The 15394-nt window shown below is 45.5% G+C and overlaps 1 protein-coding gene across 2 annotated transcripts in view; it reads left to right on the top strand.

Annotated features, from left to right (window-relative positions):
* Positions 1-315: 315 nt before the first annotated feature.
* The window catches only part of EEF1AKMT4 (EEF1A lysine methyltransferase 4), a 45170-nt gene continuing 30091 nt past the window's right edge, over positions 316-15394 (top strand). Inside the window, exons 1-3 of one of the 2 annotated variants that reach the window (XM_087872438.1) lie at positions 320-626; positions 5244-7012; positions 14614-14897. In XM_087872438.1, the coding sequence (XP_087728564.1) occupies positions 6913-7012; positions 14614-14897 (384 nt within the window). In that variant the 5' untranslated portion in view covers positions 320-626; positions 5244-6912. Of the gene's footprint in view, positions 627-5243; positions 7013-14613; positions 14898-15394 lie in introns of both variants that reach the window. The other variant, XM_034441987.3, reaches the window with a different exon arrangement.

The raw sequence follows: 15394 nt of genomic DNA on the forward strand, positions 1-15394 counted from the left end.
ATTTTGTAATATCCTTCCTCTGCCACGCCCACAGAACCGGTAGTAAAAAAAAAATTGGATTTCACCACTGCTACACCCTAACATATAAGTACATATTTCATATTATTACATAAAGAGGGATATTGGTAGTTCAGGATTGAAATGAAGGCTCCTTGGTGCTCTCTGAACTTGGCTGGAAAAACCCCTTTGGGACAACCATGACCTGGATGGCTGAGAATCCCTACAAGACCTACAGCAGCCAGAAAGCGGACCCAAACCCTCCTAGCTCGCGTTTCCGGGGGGAGCGCTTTTATCCACCCTCCCCGCTCAGCAACCGGAAGCTCCACGTGCTTTGGCCAGGCCACGTGGACGAGCAGGTGTCCCAGGGCTGCCAAGCACAGGCGGCGGGGGCAATTCCATCCATTGGCTGGCCGCCGGGCTTTCCTCCGCCCAGGCTTCCCCCCAAATGGAGGAGGCCCCGCGGAGGCAGCGCCCGGCTTCCAACGCCGGGTACCGAGAGCGGGGCTTCTGGGACGCGAGGTACGAGCAAGAGGGGGCCGAGCCCACCGAGTGGTTCGGGGGCTTGGAGGCTTTTCGGGAAGAGCTGGAGGCGGAACTGAAGCCGGGGGACCGGATCCTGGTACTGGGTAAGCGACCCCCCCCCGGGATTGTGTCGTGGAGCAGGGCTCTCCAAGCATGTCGACTTTAAGACTTGTGGACTTCAACTCCCAGAATTCCTCAGCCAGCTTTGCTGGCTGAGGAATTCTGGGAGTTGAAGTCCACAAGTCTTAAAGTCGACATGCTTGGGAGACCCCTGTTGTGGCGGCTCAAGGCACGCATGCGCGCTTCCTGTTTCCTCCCAGAGTTTTAAAAGCTGGCTGGGGAATTCTGGGAGTTGAAGTCCCACCCACCTTAAAAGTTGCCAGGCTTGGGAAATACTGATTTTTTTAAGGACTTGGGGATCAAAACCTGGATCGGAATCCTGTGCGTTTCCTTTTCTGCTGCTGCTGCTAAACAAATAATTCCCTCAACACTGTCAAACTAGTTGCTAAATCTGCATTACTATTAGTCTTCTCATCGTTCCTATCACCCATCTCCTCCCACTTATGACTACATGATTGTAACTTTGTTGCTTGTATCCTTACAATGTTGTCAATATTGTTTCCTAGCATGATTTGATTGCTTATTTGTACCTTATGACTATCCCTAAGTGTTGTACCTTATGATTCTTGACAAATATATTTTATTTTTTCTTTATGTACACTGAGAGTATATGCACTAAAGAAAAATTCTTTGTGTGTTCAATCACACTTGGCCAATAAAGAATTATATTCTATTCCATTCCATTCCTATTCCTATTCCTATTCCTACTCCTATTCCAATTCCTATTCCATTCTCATTCCCTTTCCTTATTCTATTCTGTTCTGTTCTGTTCTATTCTATTCCATTCCATTCCATTCCATTCCATTCCATTCCATTCCCATTCCCATTCCCATTCCCATTCCCATTCTATTCCTCCAGAATATTAAAATTGGCTGGGAAATCCCCACACCTTCAAGTTGCCTAATTCAAGAAATATTGACCTAGACAATCAGTTCTCCAACACAACAACAACAGAAGTGGAAGGGACCCTGTTCTTTTGGTTAATTGTCCTCACTGTTAGGATGTTTCTCCCTAATTCCAGGTTGCTTCTCTCCTTGATTAGTTTCCATCCATTATTTCTTGTCCTGCCCTCTGGTGCTTTGGAAAATAAGTTGTCCCCCTCTTCTTTGTGGCAGCCCCTCAAATTCTGGAAGACTGCTATCATGTTTCTCCCTAGTCCAGTGATGGCAGCCTGTCCCAAAAGAAAATCAGTTTTGATTTATTTTTCAACCCTGATTTAGAGTCGTACGTGAATCAGTCACAGAATGATGGGATGGGATTGATCAAATTTGCCATTTGGTTGCTGTTCCTCAGAGGGGAAATCACGCAAATACCTCACAAGGTGGTTGTGAAGCCCAGCAGAGGCTCAAACGACTTGTGAAATATATATATATATATATATTAATGAATTGAAATATTGTTCGGACTGGGTGCCTTTTGAAAGAACTGAGCCACAAAAGATCTTACAGCAGGGGGTGTCCAAACATGGCCACTTTAAGACTTGTGGACTTCAACTCCCAGAAGTCCCCAGCCAACGTTGCAACGCTGTCTGGGGAGTGGGGACTTCTGGGAGTTGAAGTCCACAAGTCTTAAAGTGGCCATGTTTGGACAACCCTGCCTTACAGGTAGTTGTTGTCCTACAACCGGTTGCATAGCAACCGTTCAAAATTACCCCCAGCCCTTACAATCCAATTCTGAAATTCCAACCACGTTTCGGGCACTCAGCAATGTCAAATTTATGGCCATTTGCAACTTTTCCTGTGATCACCTGTGATTTATGATGTTTTTTGCCAAAAATTGGTGTTTAGTTCCGTTTTGTTTTTTTTTGGGGGGGAAGCATGCCCCATAGTGAACAATGGGCTCATTTAATGACCATATGTAAAAGGCAGTTGTAAAATTGGGAAGCTCACATGACGACTCATTGTTTACAACTGTCACAATGTATGGCCGTAATTGGCAGGGTCCATTACAGACGTAAGTCAAGGACTATCTATATCTTTACCCATACAGTACGATCAGTGATTACGTCTGTGTAGCAATCCTGCAATTTCCAGGTGAAATGTGAGACCAATAGTTTGATTGGTTTGGATAAATTTGGCAGTTGCCGGATTCCTTAAACGAGCAACATATAATCTGGTTGCTTCATGGTCTAACGACAATTCCAAATTCTGCGGAATTCAGAAACTAAAACGAACAAGGGAAGAAATGTCCTTGTTGACTTCACTTCTATTTTAGCCTTAGGCAGCGTTCGTGCTAACCCATAATGTGGCTTTTTCGGTGCAAAACCATCCCTTGTGATTCATCAACCACGGTTTACGACCTGAGATCGCATACAAATCCTGTTGAATTGTGGTTTATTCAATAAACCACGGGCAAGCAAATAGATTAGCTTGCTAAACCTCTGTTTTCTTAATTTACACAGCTTTCAGGATGGCGAAACTTCTGGTAAAAAAGAGGAATTATCCACTTGCTCTTTAGGACCACTTGGGGGCAATATGGCATTCCCAGAATAGGTGCATTAGCTTTTGGATCCCCAACGCGGTGCCCAGGAGCAACCAGATTCTACCCTACTTCATTTTATTCTGTGAGTCTTTAAAAAAAAAAACAGGCTAAATAGGCTGGAAAACATGCCAGAGCCTCAGGCGTTAACTATTTCTAACAATGCCTCTGTCCTATGTACATCTTAGAACCATTCTTAAAAAATAATGAAGGCCAGAAACTGGCACTTACTTACTTATACCTGCCTTTATTAGTTTTATAAATAACTCAAGGCAGAGAGAACATATCTAATACTCCTTCCTCCTCCTATTTTCTCCACAACCACCCTGTGAAGTGGTTTGAGCTGAGAGAGAGTGACTTGCCTAAAATCAGTGAAAGCCAATTGGCTTTCGTGTCTAAGACAGAACTAGAACTCACCGTCTCCTGGTGATTACCCCAAAGTCACCCAGCTGGCTTTCATGCCTAAGGTGAGACTGGAACTCACCGTCTCCTGGTGATTGACCCAGAGTCATCCAATCGGCTTTCATGCCTATGGCGGGACTAGAACTCACCGTCTCCTAGTTCCTAGCCTGGTGCCTTAACCATCAGCAAACTGGCTCTACATTCACCCTTGGCTTCGAAGTGTGGCCACCTTCCCAGAAAAAAAAGGACCAAGTTAGGGTTAGGAGCATCCTGAGGAATTGGAAAGAACCCACCATAGTTGCCATTTTGTGAACGCACCTGTATCTTTGTCTATGGAGATTCTCAGTTGTCCCAAGTCATGGTTGTCCCAAAGGTTTTTTTTTTTTTTTCAAGAGGCAACTGGACTTCTTGGTTTTTTTCTTTTGAAGACTTTTCGCTTCTCATCTAAGAAGCTTCCCCGAACTGAAGAAGCTTCTTGGGATGAGAAGCGAAACGTCTTCAAAGAAAAAAACCCAGAATGTCCAGTTGCCTCTTGAAAAAAAAAAAAAAAACACCTTTGGGACATCCGTACCTTTCTTTCAAAACCTCGGCTTGTGCCAAGGTCAACGGTTTTCAACCTTGGCAACTTGAAAAAGGATGGACTTCAACTCCCAGAATTCTCTACCCAGCTGGCTAGAGAATTCTGGGAGTTGAAGTTCATACCTTTTTAAGGTTGTCAGGTTTGATCTAGGCCAGTGATGGCTAACCTTTTTGCCGTCGCGTGCCAAAAGTGGGGGAGACTGCGGGAGGGACGCGTGCGTGCGTGCCCCACACCCATAATTCAATGTGCCCCACGCTCCCCCTGCTTTTGGCACGCGATGGCCCGGAGGGCCTGGTAGGCCTGCTTTTTGTCCTCCCCAGGCTCCTAGAAAGCCTCTGGGAGCCTGGGGAGGGCGAAAACAGCCCCCCTCCCCCCCGAGGCCCTCTGGAGGCCGGAAATAGCCCATTTCCCGACTTCCGGTGGGCTCAAAAGGCCCAAAAATTAGCTGGCTGGCACATGCATGCATGCTGGAGCTGAGCTAAGGCAACGCTCGCGTGCCCACAGATATGGCTCCGCGTGCCACCTGTGGCACGCGTGCCATAGGTTCACTATCACAGATCTAGACCAGGGGTGGGTTCTAAATTTTTTTACTACTGGTTCTGTGGGCGTGGCTTATTTTGTGGGTGTGGCTTGGAGGTCATGTGACTAGGTGGGCGTGGCTAGCTGGTCAGAGTCATTTCTGGAAGGTCCTCGCACGTACGACCAGTCCTCGCACTTACAACCCGACTCATTTGTTTGCTTTTAACACTGATCAGCTGTAGGACGGCCCTTTGAAGCCCCGCGGCAAGAGTTTAAACAGTTTTTTTTCCCTCTAGTCATCAGCTGGGACTCAGGAGGCAGCAATAGATTGGGGGTGGGACCAAATAAAAGGTAAGAATAACGTGGGTGGGGGGGGGTGGGAGGGCGGGCAGGGAGAACCGGTTTGGTGACATCATATCGTCCCCGCTACCGGCTCGGCCGAACCGGACCGAACCGGGAGGAACCCATCACTGATCTAGACCTTTTCTCTAGTTTTCTTGACAGTATGTGGGGTTTATTTCTTCCATTTATAATGGCCTTTCCAGAACGGTAGCATCCATTCTACTCATTCCTTCCATTTTTTAAGCTAAATTGGATCTTATTTTATCTGTTCTCATCATAGATACGATAAGAACGCTCTTACAAATACGGAAGAATTAGTCTGTCTGGCTCCTGAACTTACTTTGATGAACAAATACAAGGGGGAAAAAAAAACACTTTTGGATTTCTGCCTTAGTTTCTACATTCCTGTAACAACATGAGGACTAGCAACTTGCTTTCCATTTACAATACCGAAAAAAATCAAAAGGGACATGTGGACTCACCTGTTTGTGATTGTTGCAACTGAGCAAATGATGCTAAAAAAGCAGGAAGAACCGCAAACCACACACACCCTTTCTGGTTGTGGTGTTTTGCTTTGCTTGTTTTTCTCTGTACACGTGATCGGAGCTCGTGTGTCAGGATTATTTTAAAATCTGGCTCAGATTTCTTCACCCACAGCTTTTCCAAAGTGTATTGTGGAGTAAGAATCATTTGTTCGCCAAGGGTGGTTTGACATCTGCCATAAAAATGATATGCAGATTGCTAATTCACAAGCCTCAAATATTTGCGTCAGCTTGGCCTGTGTCTCAATAATAAAAATACACCCATTTTAGTATTTACCAGCAAATGGTGTGTCCGTTAATTTTTTTTATTTTTTTTAAATGTATACTCTGACTCAGAGGCTTAATCCAGAATTTCAGGCACCGTTCCTGTAAAATCGTGTTCCCTTAAAAAAATATATTGTAAAAATTCAGATGTCTTGTCCCCTTTCCTCCTCCATGAAATAAAGACGCAATATTTAATACTTGGAAATTAAATAAATAAATATGCAATATTTAATTTTGGAAATGCAGAAGAGCTAACAGGTATGATTTTATCCTGGGGTTCCATTTTTGCAGACCTGAGTGTCCTGCATTGGCAGAGGCTTTTCTGTGGAATCTTCGTCCCTGTTTTTTTTAGCGGAAGGCCAGTCACAAGTTTCTAGTTCTCAGTGTTTCCAAGAAACCGTTGTCATCCCTTGCACTGCAGAGCGGGTTTCCAGAGATGTCACCCAACTTGACAGCACCCACAGTAGTCACCTTGGCATCCAAACAGCTGGCATAATTTTCCTTCTCTCCTTGGTGCATTTAGTACCCCTCGTTACAAGTAGTTCTTGGCTTACAACGGTTCAATTAGTGACTGGCATTGAAAAAAAATCACACGACTCTTATTCACGCTTACGACCATTGCACCATCCCCATGGTCAGGTGATCAAAATTTGGACGCTTGGCAAACTGACTCGTATTTATGACAGTTGCAGGATCCCAGGATCACGAGATGAGTTGTTCTGACCTCCTGAGAAGCAAAGTCAACGAGGAAGTCGGGGTGATGACCCAGGACAAGGCACGAAGGCCACACAGCCAGATGAGAGTTCAATCTCCCCTTTAATGCTCCAAAATTCCCCAAACGCTCCCAGAGCAAAGCACACATGCACCACACACCCACACGGCAGCCTCTAGCTGCGCGCAGCTCCCAACCGATTTTTAAATCAGGGACCGCTTTTATGGAAAACGATTTTCCCACGGAGGCGGGGAAGGTAGTTTCTCGTGTTACCTCGATCCCGTGCGGGTACAGATGAAGCTTCGATCGCTTGCGCGGCCCAGTTCCAAACAGGCCACGGACCGGTACCGGATCCGCGGACCAGGGGTTGTGAACCTCTGCTATAAAGGAAATGTCTGCAGTTTACCTATCCTCAGGCACCGTCCTTCGTTATGCGGATTGGACTTCGTGAGCAGCTCGGTTGTGTTTCTGATTTCCTAAGGAAGGATTCTGATCCCGTTGTTTGTTTCCTGGGATTCTTGCTTCTAATAGGTCAGTGATGGCCTATCGCTTTTTGGCACTGAGTGCCCAAACCGGAACGTGCGTGAATGCAGGCCGGAGAGCTGGAAACACGAAAACTAGCTAGCCAGTGCGCATGCCTGTTTTTTGGCTGTTTTATGCGGCATTTTCAGGCCGTTTTTGGGCCGTTTTCAGGCCGTTTTGCTCTGGCACCAGTGAAGACCAGTTGGAAACCAAAAGAGCAGCTGGCGACCAGTGCACATGCCCACAGAGAGGCCTCTGCATGCCACCTCTGGCACGTGTATTATAGGTTCGCCATCATGGTAATAGATCTCTAAGCTTTAAAAAAAGAGAGAGAGAGAGAGAAACCAAAATAAAACAGGATTTTGCTGGTTTGGGAAGTCCCACCAGCCTGAGAGCAGCTCCGAGCCTCGATTTGACCTAGAGTGGTTTATCTTTTTAATCTGATTATTTTGCTCTAGCTTTTAGCTCGGACCTTCCTTAATCTGATCAAGGGAGAGAGAGAGGCACTCTGGGATTAATGCAGACTAATGCCCTGATCCTGTTAGGCGACCCGTCTGTCTGATCTGTGATTAAGGGGAGATGCATCCTTGGTTAGAAAGAAAGTGGCAGGAAGGATCCCCAGGTGGGTCGGGAGAGGTAAGGAAGGCATCCAGCCTCCCAATTACGCATCACGGCGGAAGTTGAGATTTTGCTCAGAGCCAGGAACGCTAAGAACCTACTAGCTCTGTCATTGCAGGCAGTCCTCGACTTACAACAGTTCATTTAGTGACCGTCTGACGTTACAACGGCACTGAAAAAAGTGACTTGTGTGTCCATTTTTCACACTAACAACTGTTTCAGCATCTCCATGGTTGCTTGATCAAAACTGGCAACTTATGAGCCATGGCGGCTCAGTGGTCAGAGTGCAGTACTGCAGGCTACATCTGCTGACTGCCGGCTGCCTGCAATTTGGCAGCTCAAATATCACCAGGCTCAAGGTTGACTCAGCTTTCCATCCTTCCGAGGTGGGTAAAACGAGGACCCAGATTGTTGGGGGCAAACATGCTGACCAGGGGTGGGTTCTAAATTTTTTTACTACTGGTTCTGTGGGCGTGGCTTATTTTGTGGGTGTGGTTTGATGGTCATGTGACAATTCTTTAGGATTTAGCTGTACCGGTCTAACCATTTGTTCTTGGAGCATTCCCGTCTACTCATTTGTTTTTGGAGGCACTGGTCTACCACCACACTGCCTTTTAACACTGATCAGCTGTAGGGTGGCCCTTTGAAGCCCCGCGGCAAGAGTTTAAACAGTTTTTTTCCTTCTAGCTGATCAGCTGGTACTCGGGAGGCAGCAAAAAATTGGGGGCGGGGCCAAATAAAAGGTAAGAATAACACTGGGGTGGGTGGGAGGGCCCAGCTCCCAAACAAAGAGAAACGGTTCGGTGACATCATATCGTCACCGCTACCGACTCGGCCGAACCGGGAGGAACCCACCACCGATGCTGATTCTGTAAACCGCTTAGAGGGGGCTGTAAAGCATTGTAAAGCGGTATATAAATCTAAGTGCTCTTGCTATTCATATTTATGACAGCTGCAATGTTCCGGGGTCATGTGATCCCCCTTTTGCGACCTTCTGACAAGCAAAGACAGTGAGGAAGCCAGATTCATTTAACAACCATGTTACTAACTTAAAAACTACAGTGATTCATTTAACAACTGTGGCAAGAAAGGCCGTAAAACAGTGCACTGGCACAACTGTCTAGCTGTTGTGGTCCGTCAGCAGCCTGTGGAGCTGGCAGCGGAGTCGGACAGTGATGAGGCTGGGGAGGACAATGGGCCAGTCATGGAGTCAGAGGAATGCCCGGACAAGGGCTCTGCGTCGGAGGCAGAGATGGGGCCATCTGGGAGTGATGTGTGGATTCCGGAGCCTCCAGAGGTGGATAGCAGAGAGGCAGAGGAACAGGAGGAGCCTGTTCCTAGTGCACGCATGCGAAGAGCTGCCAGAAGGCAAGAGCAGCTAAAGCAAAAAGGACGACTCAGGAGTAAGGCCAGGAGATGATTGGCCCCTCCCAGAAGGCTTAAAACAAAGCCTCTTGGCTTTTTGTAGGAAAGCAACGTTACTACATTTGTTTCTTGTCGTCTTCTCTTGCTTCTGAACTTTGTGGGGGTTTTACCAAGAAAAGCCTTTGGCAGGGTGCCAAAGAAGACAAAGATTGGTGATAAGGCTGAAGGATTGTTTATGAAGAATTTGTTTTGGACTTAATTTGGACTAAACTGAGAATGAAGTAATTCTCAGCTGTTCTAATAAAATATGTTTGTTTAGGACTGTTTGTGTCTGGTAATAACTACTTGGGCCTAGTGTTAGGGTTAGGGTCACAACACTAGCTTAGCAACAAAAATGTTGGGCTCCACTGTGGTCGTAAGTTGAGGACTACCTATATACATAACATGCTCCGTTTGAATATCAGTTGAATACTTGTTTTGGGCCCGATCCAGAGACAAGCATTGGAAATGGTCCTATTTGGTAGCGGCCGTAATCAGACAACATTGCCTGCGCAAGGACAATTTATGTTTCTTTTGTTCTTGCATCAAATGGGTAGCTTAAAAGCCATCATATCCTCCAGCGTTTGGGATTTTTTTTTTTAATACGGTACATACAGAGAGGTTGTCAGTGATTTTTTTTTTTTCCCCTTGCCGGTGGCATTATAATTAAGATATTTTTATCCCTGCCTCCACATACACTCACATATGCTGGCTGGCTTTACATCTCCAACCTGGACTGCTTTTTTGGAAGCTAAGCAAGATCGGGTCTGGTTTAGTCTCAGACGGGTTTCAAAACCCGTCGCTACCAGTTCGCTCGTGGGCATGCGCAGAAGCGTCCGGATGTGTGAGCGGAGCCTCCCACCACCGCCGCTACGACCAGTAGTAACTCACCACTGGTCTCAGATGGGAGAATTAGAAAAAAAAATACGGTTGTTCATTAGACCAATTTCTTAACTCTAGCAACTACAGGTGAAAGCCAGTGTGGGGCTAGCACACAGGTGAGCAACTCTGGCCCCTTTACAACCTGTGGACTTCAATTCCCAGAATTCCTGAGCCAGCAACGCTGGCTCAGGGATTCTGGGAGTTGAAGTCTACAAGTCATAGCTGCCACACACCCCTCCCCCACCCCCAGTTTAAGGCACAGGGCTAGAAATCAAGAGACCATCAATTCTAGTCCCGCCTTAGTCATGAAAGCTGTTTGATTGGACCAGTTACACTTTCAGTCTACCCACCTCACAGGGTTGTTGTGGGAAAAATAGGAGGAGGATGGCGCGTCGGATGCGTTGTAAAAATAAGAAGTGGGATATAAAGAAAGAAAGAAAAGAAAAAGAAAGAAAAGAAAAGAAAAGAAAAAAGAAAAGAAAGAAAAGGAAAGGAAAAGAAGAAAAAAGAAGAGAAAAGAAAAAAAGAAAAGAAAAGAAGAAAAGAAAAGAAAGGAAAGAAAAGAAAGAAAAAAGAAAAGAAAAGAAAAAAGAAAGGAAAGAAAAGAAAGAAAAAAGAAAAGAAAAAAGAAGAAAAGAAAAAAGAAAAGTAAAGTAAAAAGGCTTGATTGAAATCATAATTTTTAAAGAGCAACTGTCATCTCTGCTACTCCTTTGACCCACTGTTGACTCACCGATAGTCCCAGTGTTGCAGAATATACAGCCTCCTGCTACATAACTCAGCTCCGTTTCATGCTGAATAAACTAAATTATTTATGTATCTTAAACAGAAAACTATCTTACGATAGATTTTTACCCCAAAAGTTTTTTTATTTCAATAAAAAAAATCTGGTTTTTTTGATTTTTTAAAAAAAATCATTGATTTTTATCCACCCTGGAGGGTGGGGGGGGACAATGTTGTTCCTCCAAAAATGTGGAATCAGCATGGAAAGGAAACCCTGGTTTTGCAAAGCAGAAGAGAAATGTTCCGACCATTTCTATTCTTCCCAGAAATGATGGAATTTGTGGCAGGGATTATACTAAAAGCTGCAGCTTTCTGCATTTTCATAGGCCAATGGCTCCTGGCCAGATCCTGCTTTGCACAGCGCATTAAGCCTCTTTTTAATCTCTCCTTGGTTTCGGGGGGGGGGGGTGTAGTAGGAATTCCCCCTGTTTGATGTGTCCTTTGGTGGCCACATGTTTGCAACATCGGCCAGCTGCTCTCACCACTCATGAGCACCAGAAACTTACAAAGCAAAAAAGCAAGAGAATTCCGCTCCAAATCCGTATACACCACAGCTCTCTTCTGCATATTATTTTGGGGGTTGCAGTGGCATATTATCCTCCAGGAGGTGAGCAGTCGGGACCCCTTAGATCAGGGGTCAGCAACCTGCGGCTCCCTGTCACCTCTCTGCTGCGGCTCCCTGTCACTCAAAATGTACGTCACAACTGCCAATGCGCGACACCTGCCGGCACGCGATTTATTGAGCTTTTCAACTCCCGGTAGGCCAACCATGGATAAATCCAAGAAAAGAAAAGTTTCAGAAGAAAACAGAACGTTTACTTCAACTACATATGCTAGTTTTGTGGCCGTTCTGGAAATAGTCAGGCACAGGAAGGGTTTTGTGGCTCCCGGTGTTTTCTTTTCTGTGGGAAACGGGTCCAAATGGCTCTTTTGAGTGTTTAAGGTTGCAGACCCCTGCCTTAGATCAAGAATCCAAGGAATCAAGTTGATCCAGGTGTCTTGTCTTTAGACGCCAGGCCTCTGTGCCTCTCTCTCCCTCCGAGAAGGTGCCAGACGTATGAATTTCCAAGCTCTCTCTCTGCAAAAAGTAATTAAAGTGCTTATTGCAACCCACTCATTAACCGCTGTTTCCTCACTAATTAGGTTAATTGTGATCTGCAGCACCCACTCTGCCCCGTTTTTCTCTTCTTTTCCTCCATTTGCTGTCCTGCCACTTGTGTTTCTTTGGATAAAATCTTCTCAGAGAAATGTTAAAAGAGTAGAAATTCATTTAAACTGGCCACATCTGGAATTGGGCAAGCAAGCAGAGTGGTAGGTTCTTGCCCTCAGAAGCAGAAATGTCTCTAGCTCTGGCTTAAACCAGGAGGAAGAGAGAGATCTCCTGTTCTGTGATTCTCAGGAAAGACCCCTCTGGATTTTATGCATGCCCTCTGCACATGCTCAGAGGCATTCTGGGTGCCAGGAAAAAAAAAATCATCCTAGTTCAGAGTTTTGGCTGTTCGTTGTTTTTAATAACAGAGTAACAAGGGAAGGGACCATGGGAGGTCATCTAGTCCAACCAACTGCTCAGGCAGGAAACCTTCTACCAGACTCTAAGGTCTGCAACCTTAAAGGTCACCCTGGGACACTGCAACCGTCATAAATACGAGCCAGTTGCCAAGCGTCTGAACTTCAATCACACGACCATGGGGATGCTGCAACGGTCGTTAAGTGTGAAAAATGGTCAGACATCACTGTTTTCAATGCTGTGGTAACTTCAATAAACTGTTGTAAGTTGAGGATTGCCTGTACTTTTTTTGAGGGGTGGGTGGGTGGATTGTCCCTCATAACTTCAAATGGTCACCAACAGTAAACTGAAGATTACCTATAACAGTGATGGCTAACCTTTTTGCCGTCACGTGCCAAAAGCGGTGGGAGGGCGGTGGGGTCGTGCATACGTGTGCCACACCCATAATGCAATGCTCCCTGCACGCCATGCCCCCTGCGCATGCGTGTGTGACCCCCCCATGCTCCCCATGAATGCGTGTGTGACCCCCCCATGCTCCCCATGAATGCATGCATGACCCCCCCGTGCTCCCCATGAATGCGTGTGTGACCCCCCCATGCTCCCCACGAATGCGTGCGTGACCCCCCCGTGCTCCCCCATCCCCTGAACATGAGCGTGACCCCCCCCACGCTCCCCCACCCTCTCTGCGCATGTATGCACGACCCCCCCCTTCCCCCCACACGGCCCGTTTTGAGCCTGGCAGGCCTCCCTGAAGCCTCCTGGGACCAAAAACAGGCCGTGGGGATCTGTGCCACACACACCCCGCAGCCCATTTTGGTGTGGATGGCGCACCGCTTCACCTTGCTCTCCCCCTACCCTCTGCACATATGTGTGAGACCCCCTCCCACCCCAGCACATGTGGGCGAGACCCCCTGTGCATGTGCATGCATCTCCCGCATGTGCCCCGCCCCCGCGTCAGAGACCCAAAAATCAGCTGGCCGGCGAGAGGCACGCGCGCATGCATGGTGGAGCTGAGCTGGGTGACAGCTCGTGTGCCCGCAGAGAGGGCTCCCTGTGCCACCTGTGGCACACGTGCCAGAGGTTCGCCATCACGGACCTATAATGTGTGAAACTAGGACAAAAGCTAAATTTTATTTCAGTCCATTAACATTTAAAGGTAACTACAATTAAATTTAATTAATATTGTTCCTCTCAAGCTCTGACTTTAATAATCTCCCCTTCTGTCGCATTAAGAATAACCATCTTAATTTTAGATTGTTTTTTTAGATCATAGGTGTTTCTGCTTACGCAGCTCTGGATTAGTTTGCCTCTGAAACAGAATAAAATACGGGCATTAACACTCTTGGCAGTTGAATTTTCGAAATTCAAATTCTTGAACAGCTTGATGTTACGGAAAACAAGGATGCCATCTAAAATACAAATATTTCAGGGTGAGGTGAGAATTTCAGTCTCGTACAAAAGCTTTTTACTTGGGTTTTTTTTAAACCCAGGAGCTGTATTTTAGCGGCATTTCCTGTAGTTAAGCTGATTAGATCATTGTACTGGCATGAAACAAAGATCTGAGTTTTTAAATATCTTTCAGTCTGTCTGCCTGCCTAAAAATATTATACAATTATCAAAATCTTTAAGCCTGATTTCCCCCCCCCCCAAAAAAATAGAAACAAGAAACCTCAAACAAACTAAAAATACAAACGAAGAAGAACTAGCGGGGGGGAAAGGGGGGGGAATCTACATTATATTTTGTAATTTACTAATAGTTTCTGGTTTACTAATAACACATTACTATAATATGTACAAAATATTACCATAAAATCTGCCCAGATCTCTGTCAGAATATGACATACTGCTGCATCCTTTGAAAATATCAGTAGAAAACATTGTCTTTTCCAAAACATAGATCCCAGATTTTTGGCAACCGTTCCCTGACATCTGGAATAGTATTCCTTGTCTAATTTTTCAGCGTGATTCTTTTGCAATCCCATATGCTTGATCCGCTCACCATATTATAAAAAAAGATGTTGAGACTCGGGAAAAGGTACAGAGAAGAGCAACAAAGATGATTAAAGGGCTGGAGGCTAAAACATATAAAGAACCGTTGCTGGAGTTGGGTATGTCTCGTTTAATGAAAAGAAGGACTAGGAGAGACATGATAGCAGTGTTCCAATATCTCAGGGGCTGCCACAAAGAAGAGGGAGTCAAGCTATTCTCCAAAGCACCTGAGGGCAGGACAAGAAGCAATGGGTGGAAACTAATCAAGGAGAGAAGCAACCTAGAACTAAGGAGAAACTTCCCAACAGTGAGAACAATTAACCAGTGGAACAATTTGCCTCTAGAAGTTGTGAATGCTCCAACACTGGAAGTTTTTTAGAAAAGACATTAGTCTGAAATAACCAACTCACTAATGTGTCTTCTGCAGGTTGTGGGAACAGTGCCCTGAGTTACGATCTTTTCCAGCTTGGATACACAGACATCACCAACATAGATTATTCCGCGGTGTGCATTTCAAGCATGCAAGACCGTTACGCGCATTGCTCAGGCTTGCATTGGGCGGTAATGGATGCCCGGTTCTTGACTTTCCTGGACGGAAGCTTTGACGTGGTCTTGGAGAAAGGCTTTCTGGATTCCATCATGGTGGAAGAAAAAGACCTCTGGAATGTCTCCCAAGAGGCCAAGATACTTCTGAACCAAGTATTAACTGAGGTTAGTAGAATGGGATGGGATAGGGTAAGGTAGGGTAAGGTAGGGTAGAGTAGAGTAGAGTAGAGTAGAGTAGAGTAGAGTAGAGTAGAGTAGAATAGAATAGAATAGAATAGAATAGAATAGAATAGAATAGAATAGAATAGAATAGAATAGAATAGAATAGAATTGAATTGAATTGAATTGAATTGAATTGAATTGAATTGAATTGAATTGAATTCTTTATTGGCCAAGTGTGATTGGACACAAGGAATTTGTCTTTGGTGCATATACTCTCAGTGTACATTAAAAGAAAAGATACATTCATTAAGAATCATAAGGTAGAACACTTAATAATAGTCATAGGGTACAAATAAGCAATCGAATCATACTAGGAAACAATATAAATCGTAAGGATACAGCAATAAGTTACAGTCATAAGTGGGAGGAGATGGGTGGTGGGAACGATGAGAAGATTAATAGTAGTGCAGACTTAGTGAAGAGTTTGACAGTGTTGTGGG

The sequence above is a fragment of the Pantherophis guttatus genome, chromosome 6 (genome assembly GCF_059756535.1).
Source record: "Pantherophis guttatus breed Tessera chromosome 6, ASM5975653v1, whole genome shotgun sequence".
Lineage (NCBI taxonomy): Eukaryota > Metazoa > Chordata > Lepidosauria > Squamata > Colubridae > Pantherophis > Pantherophis guttatus.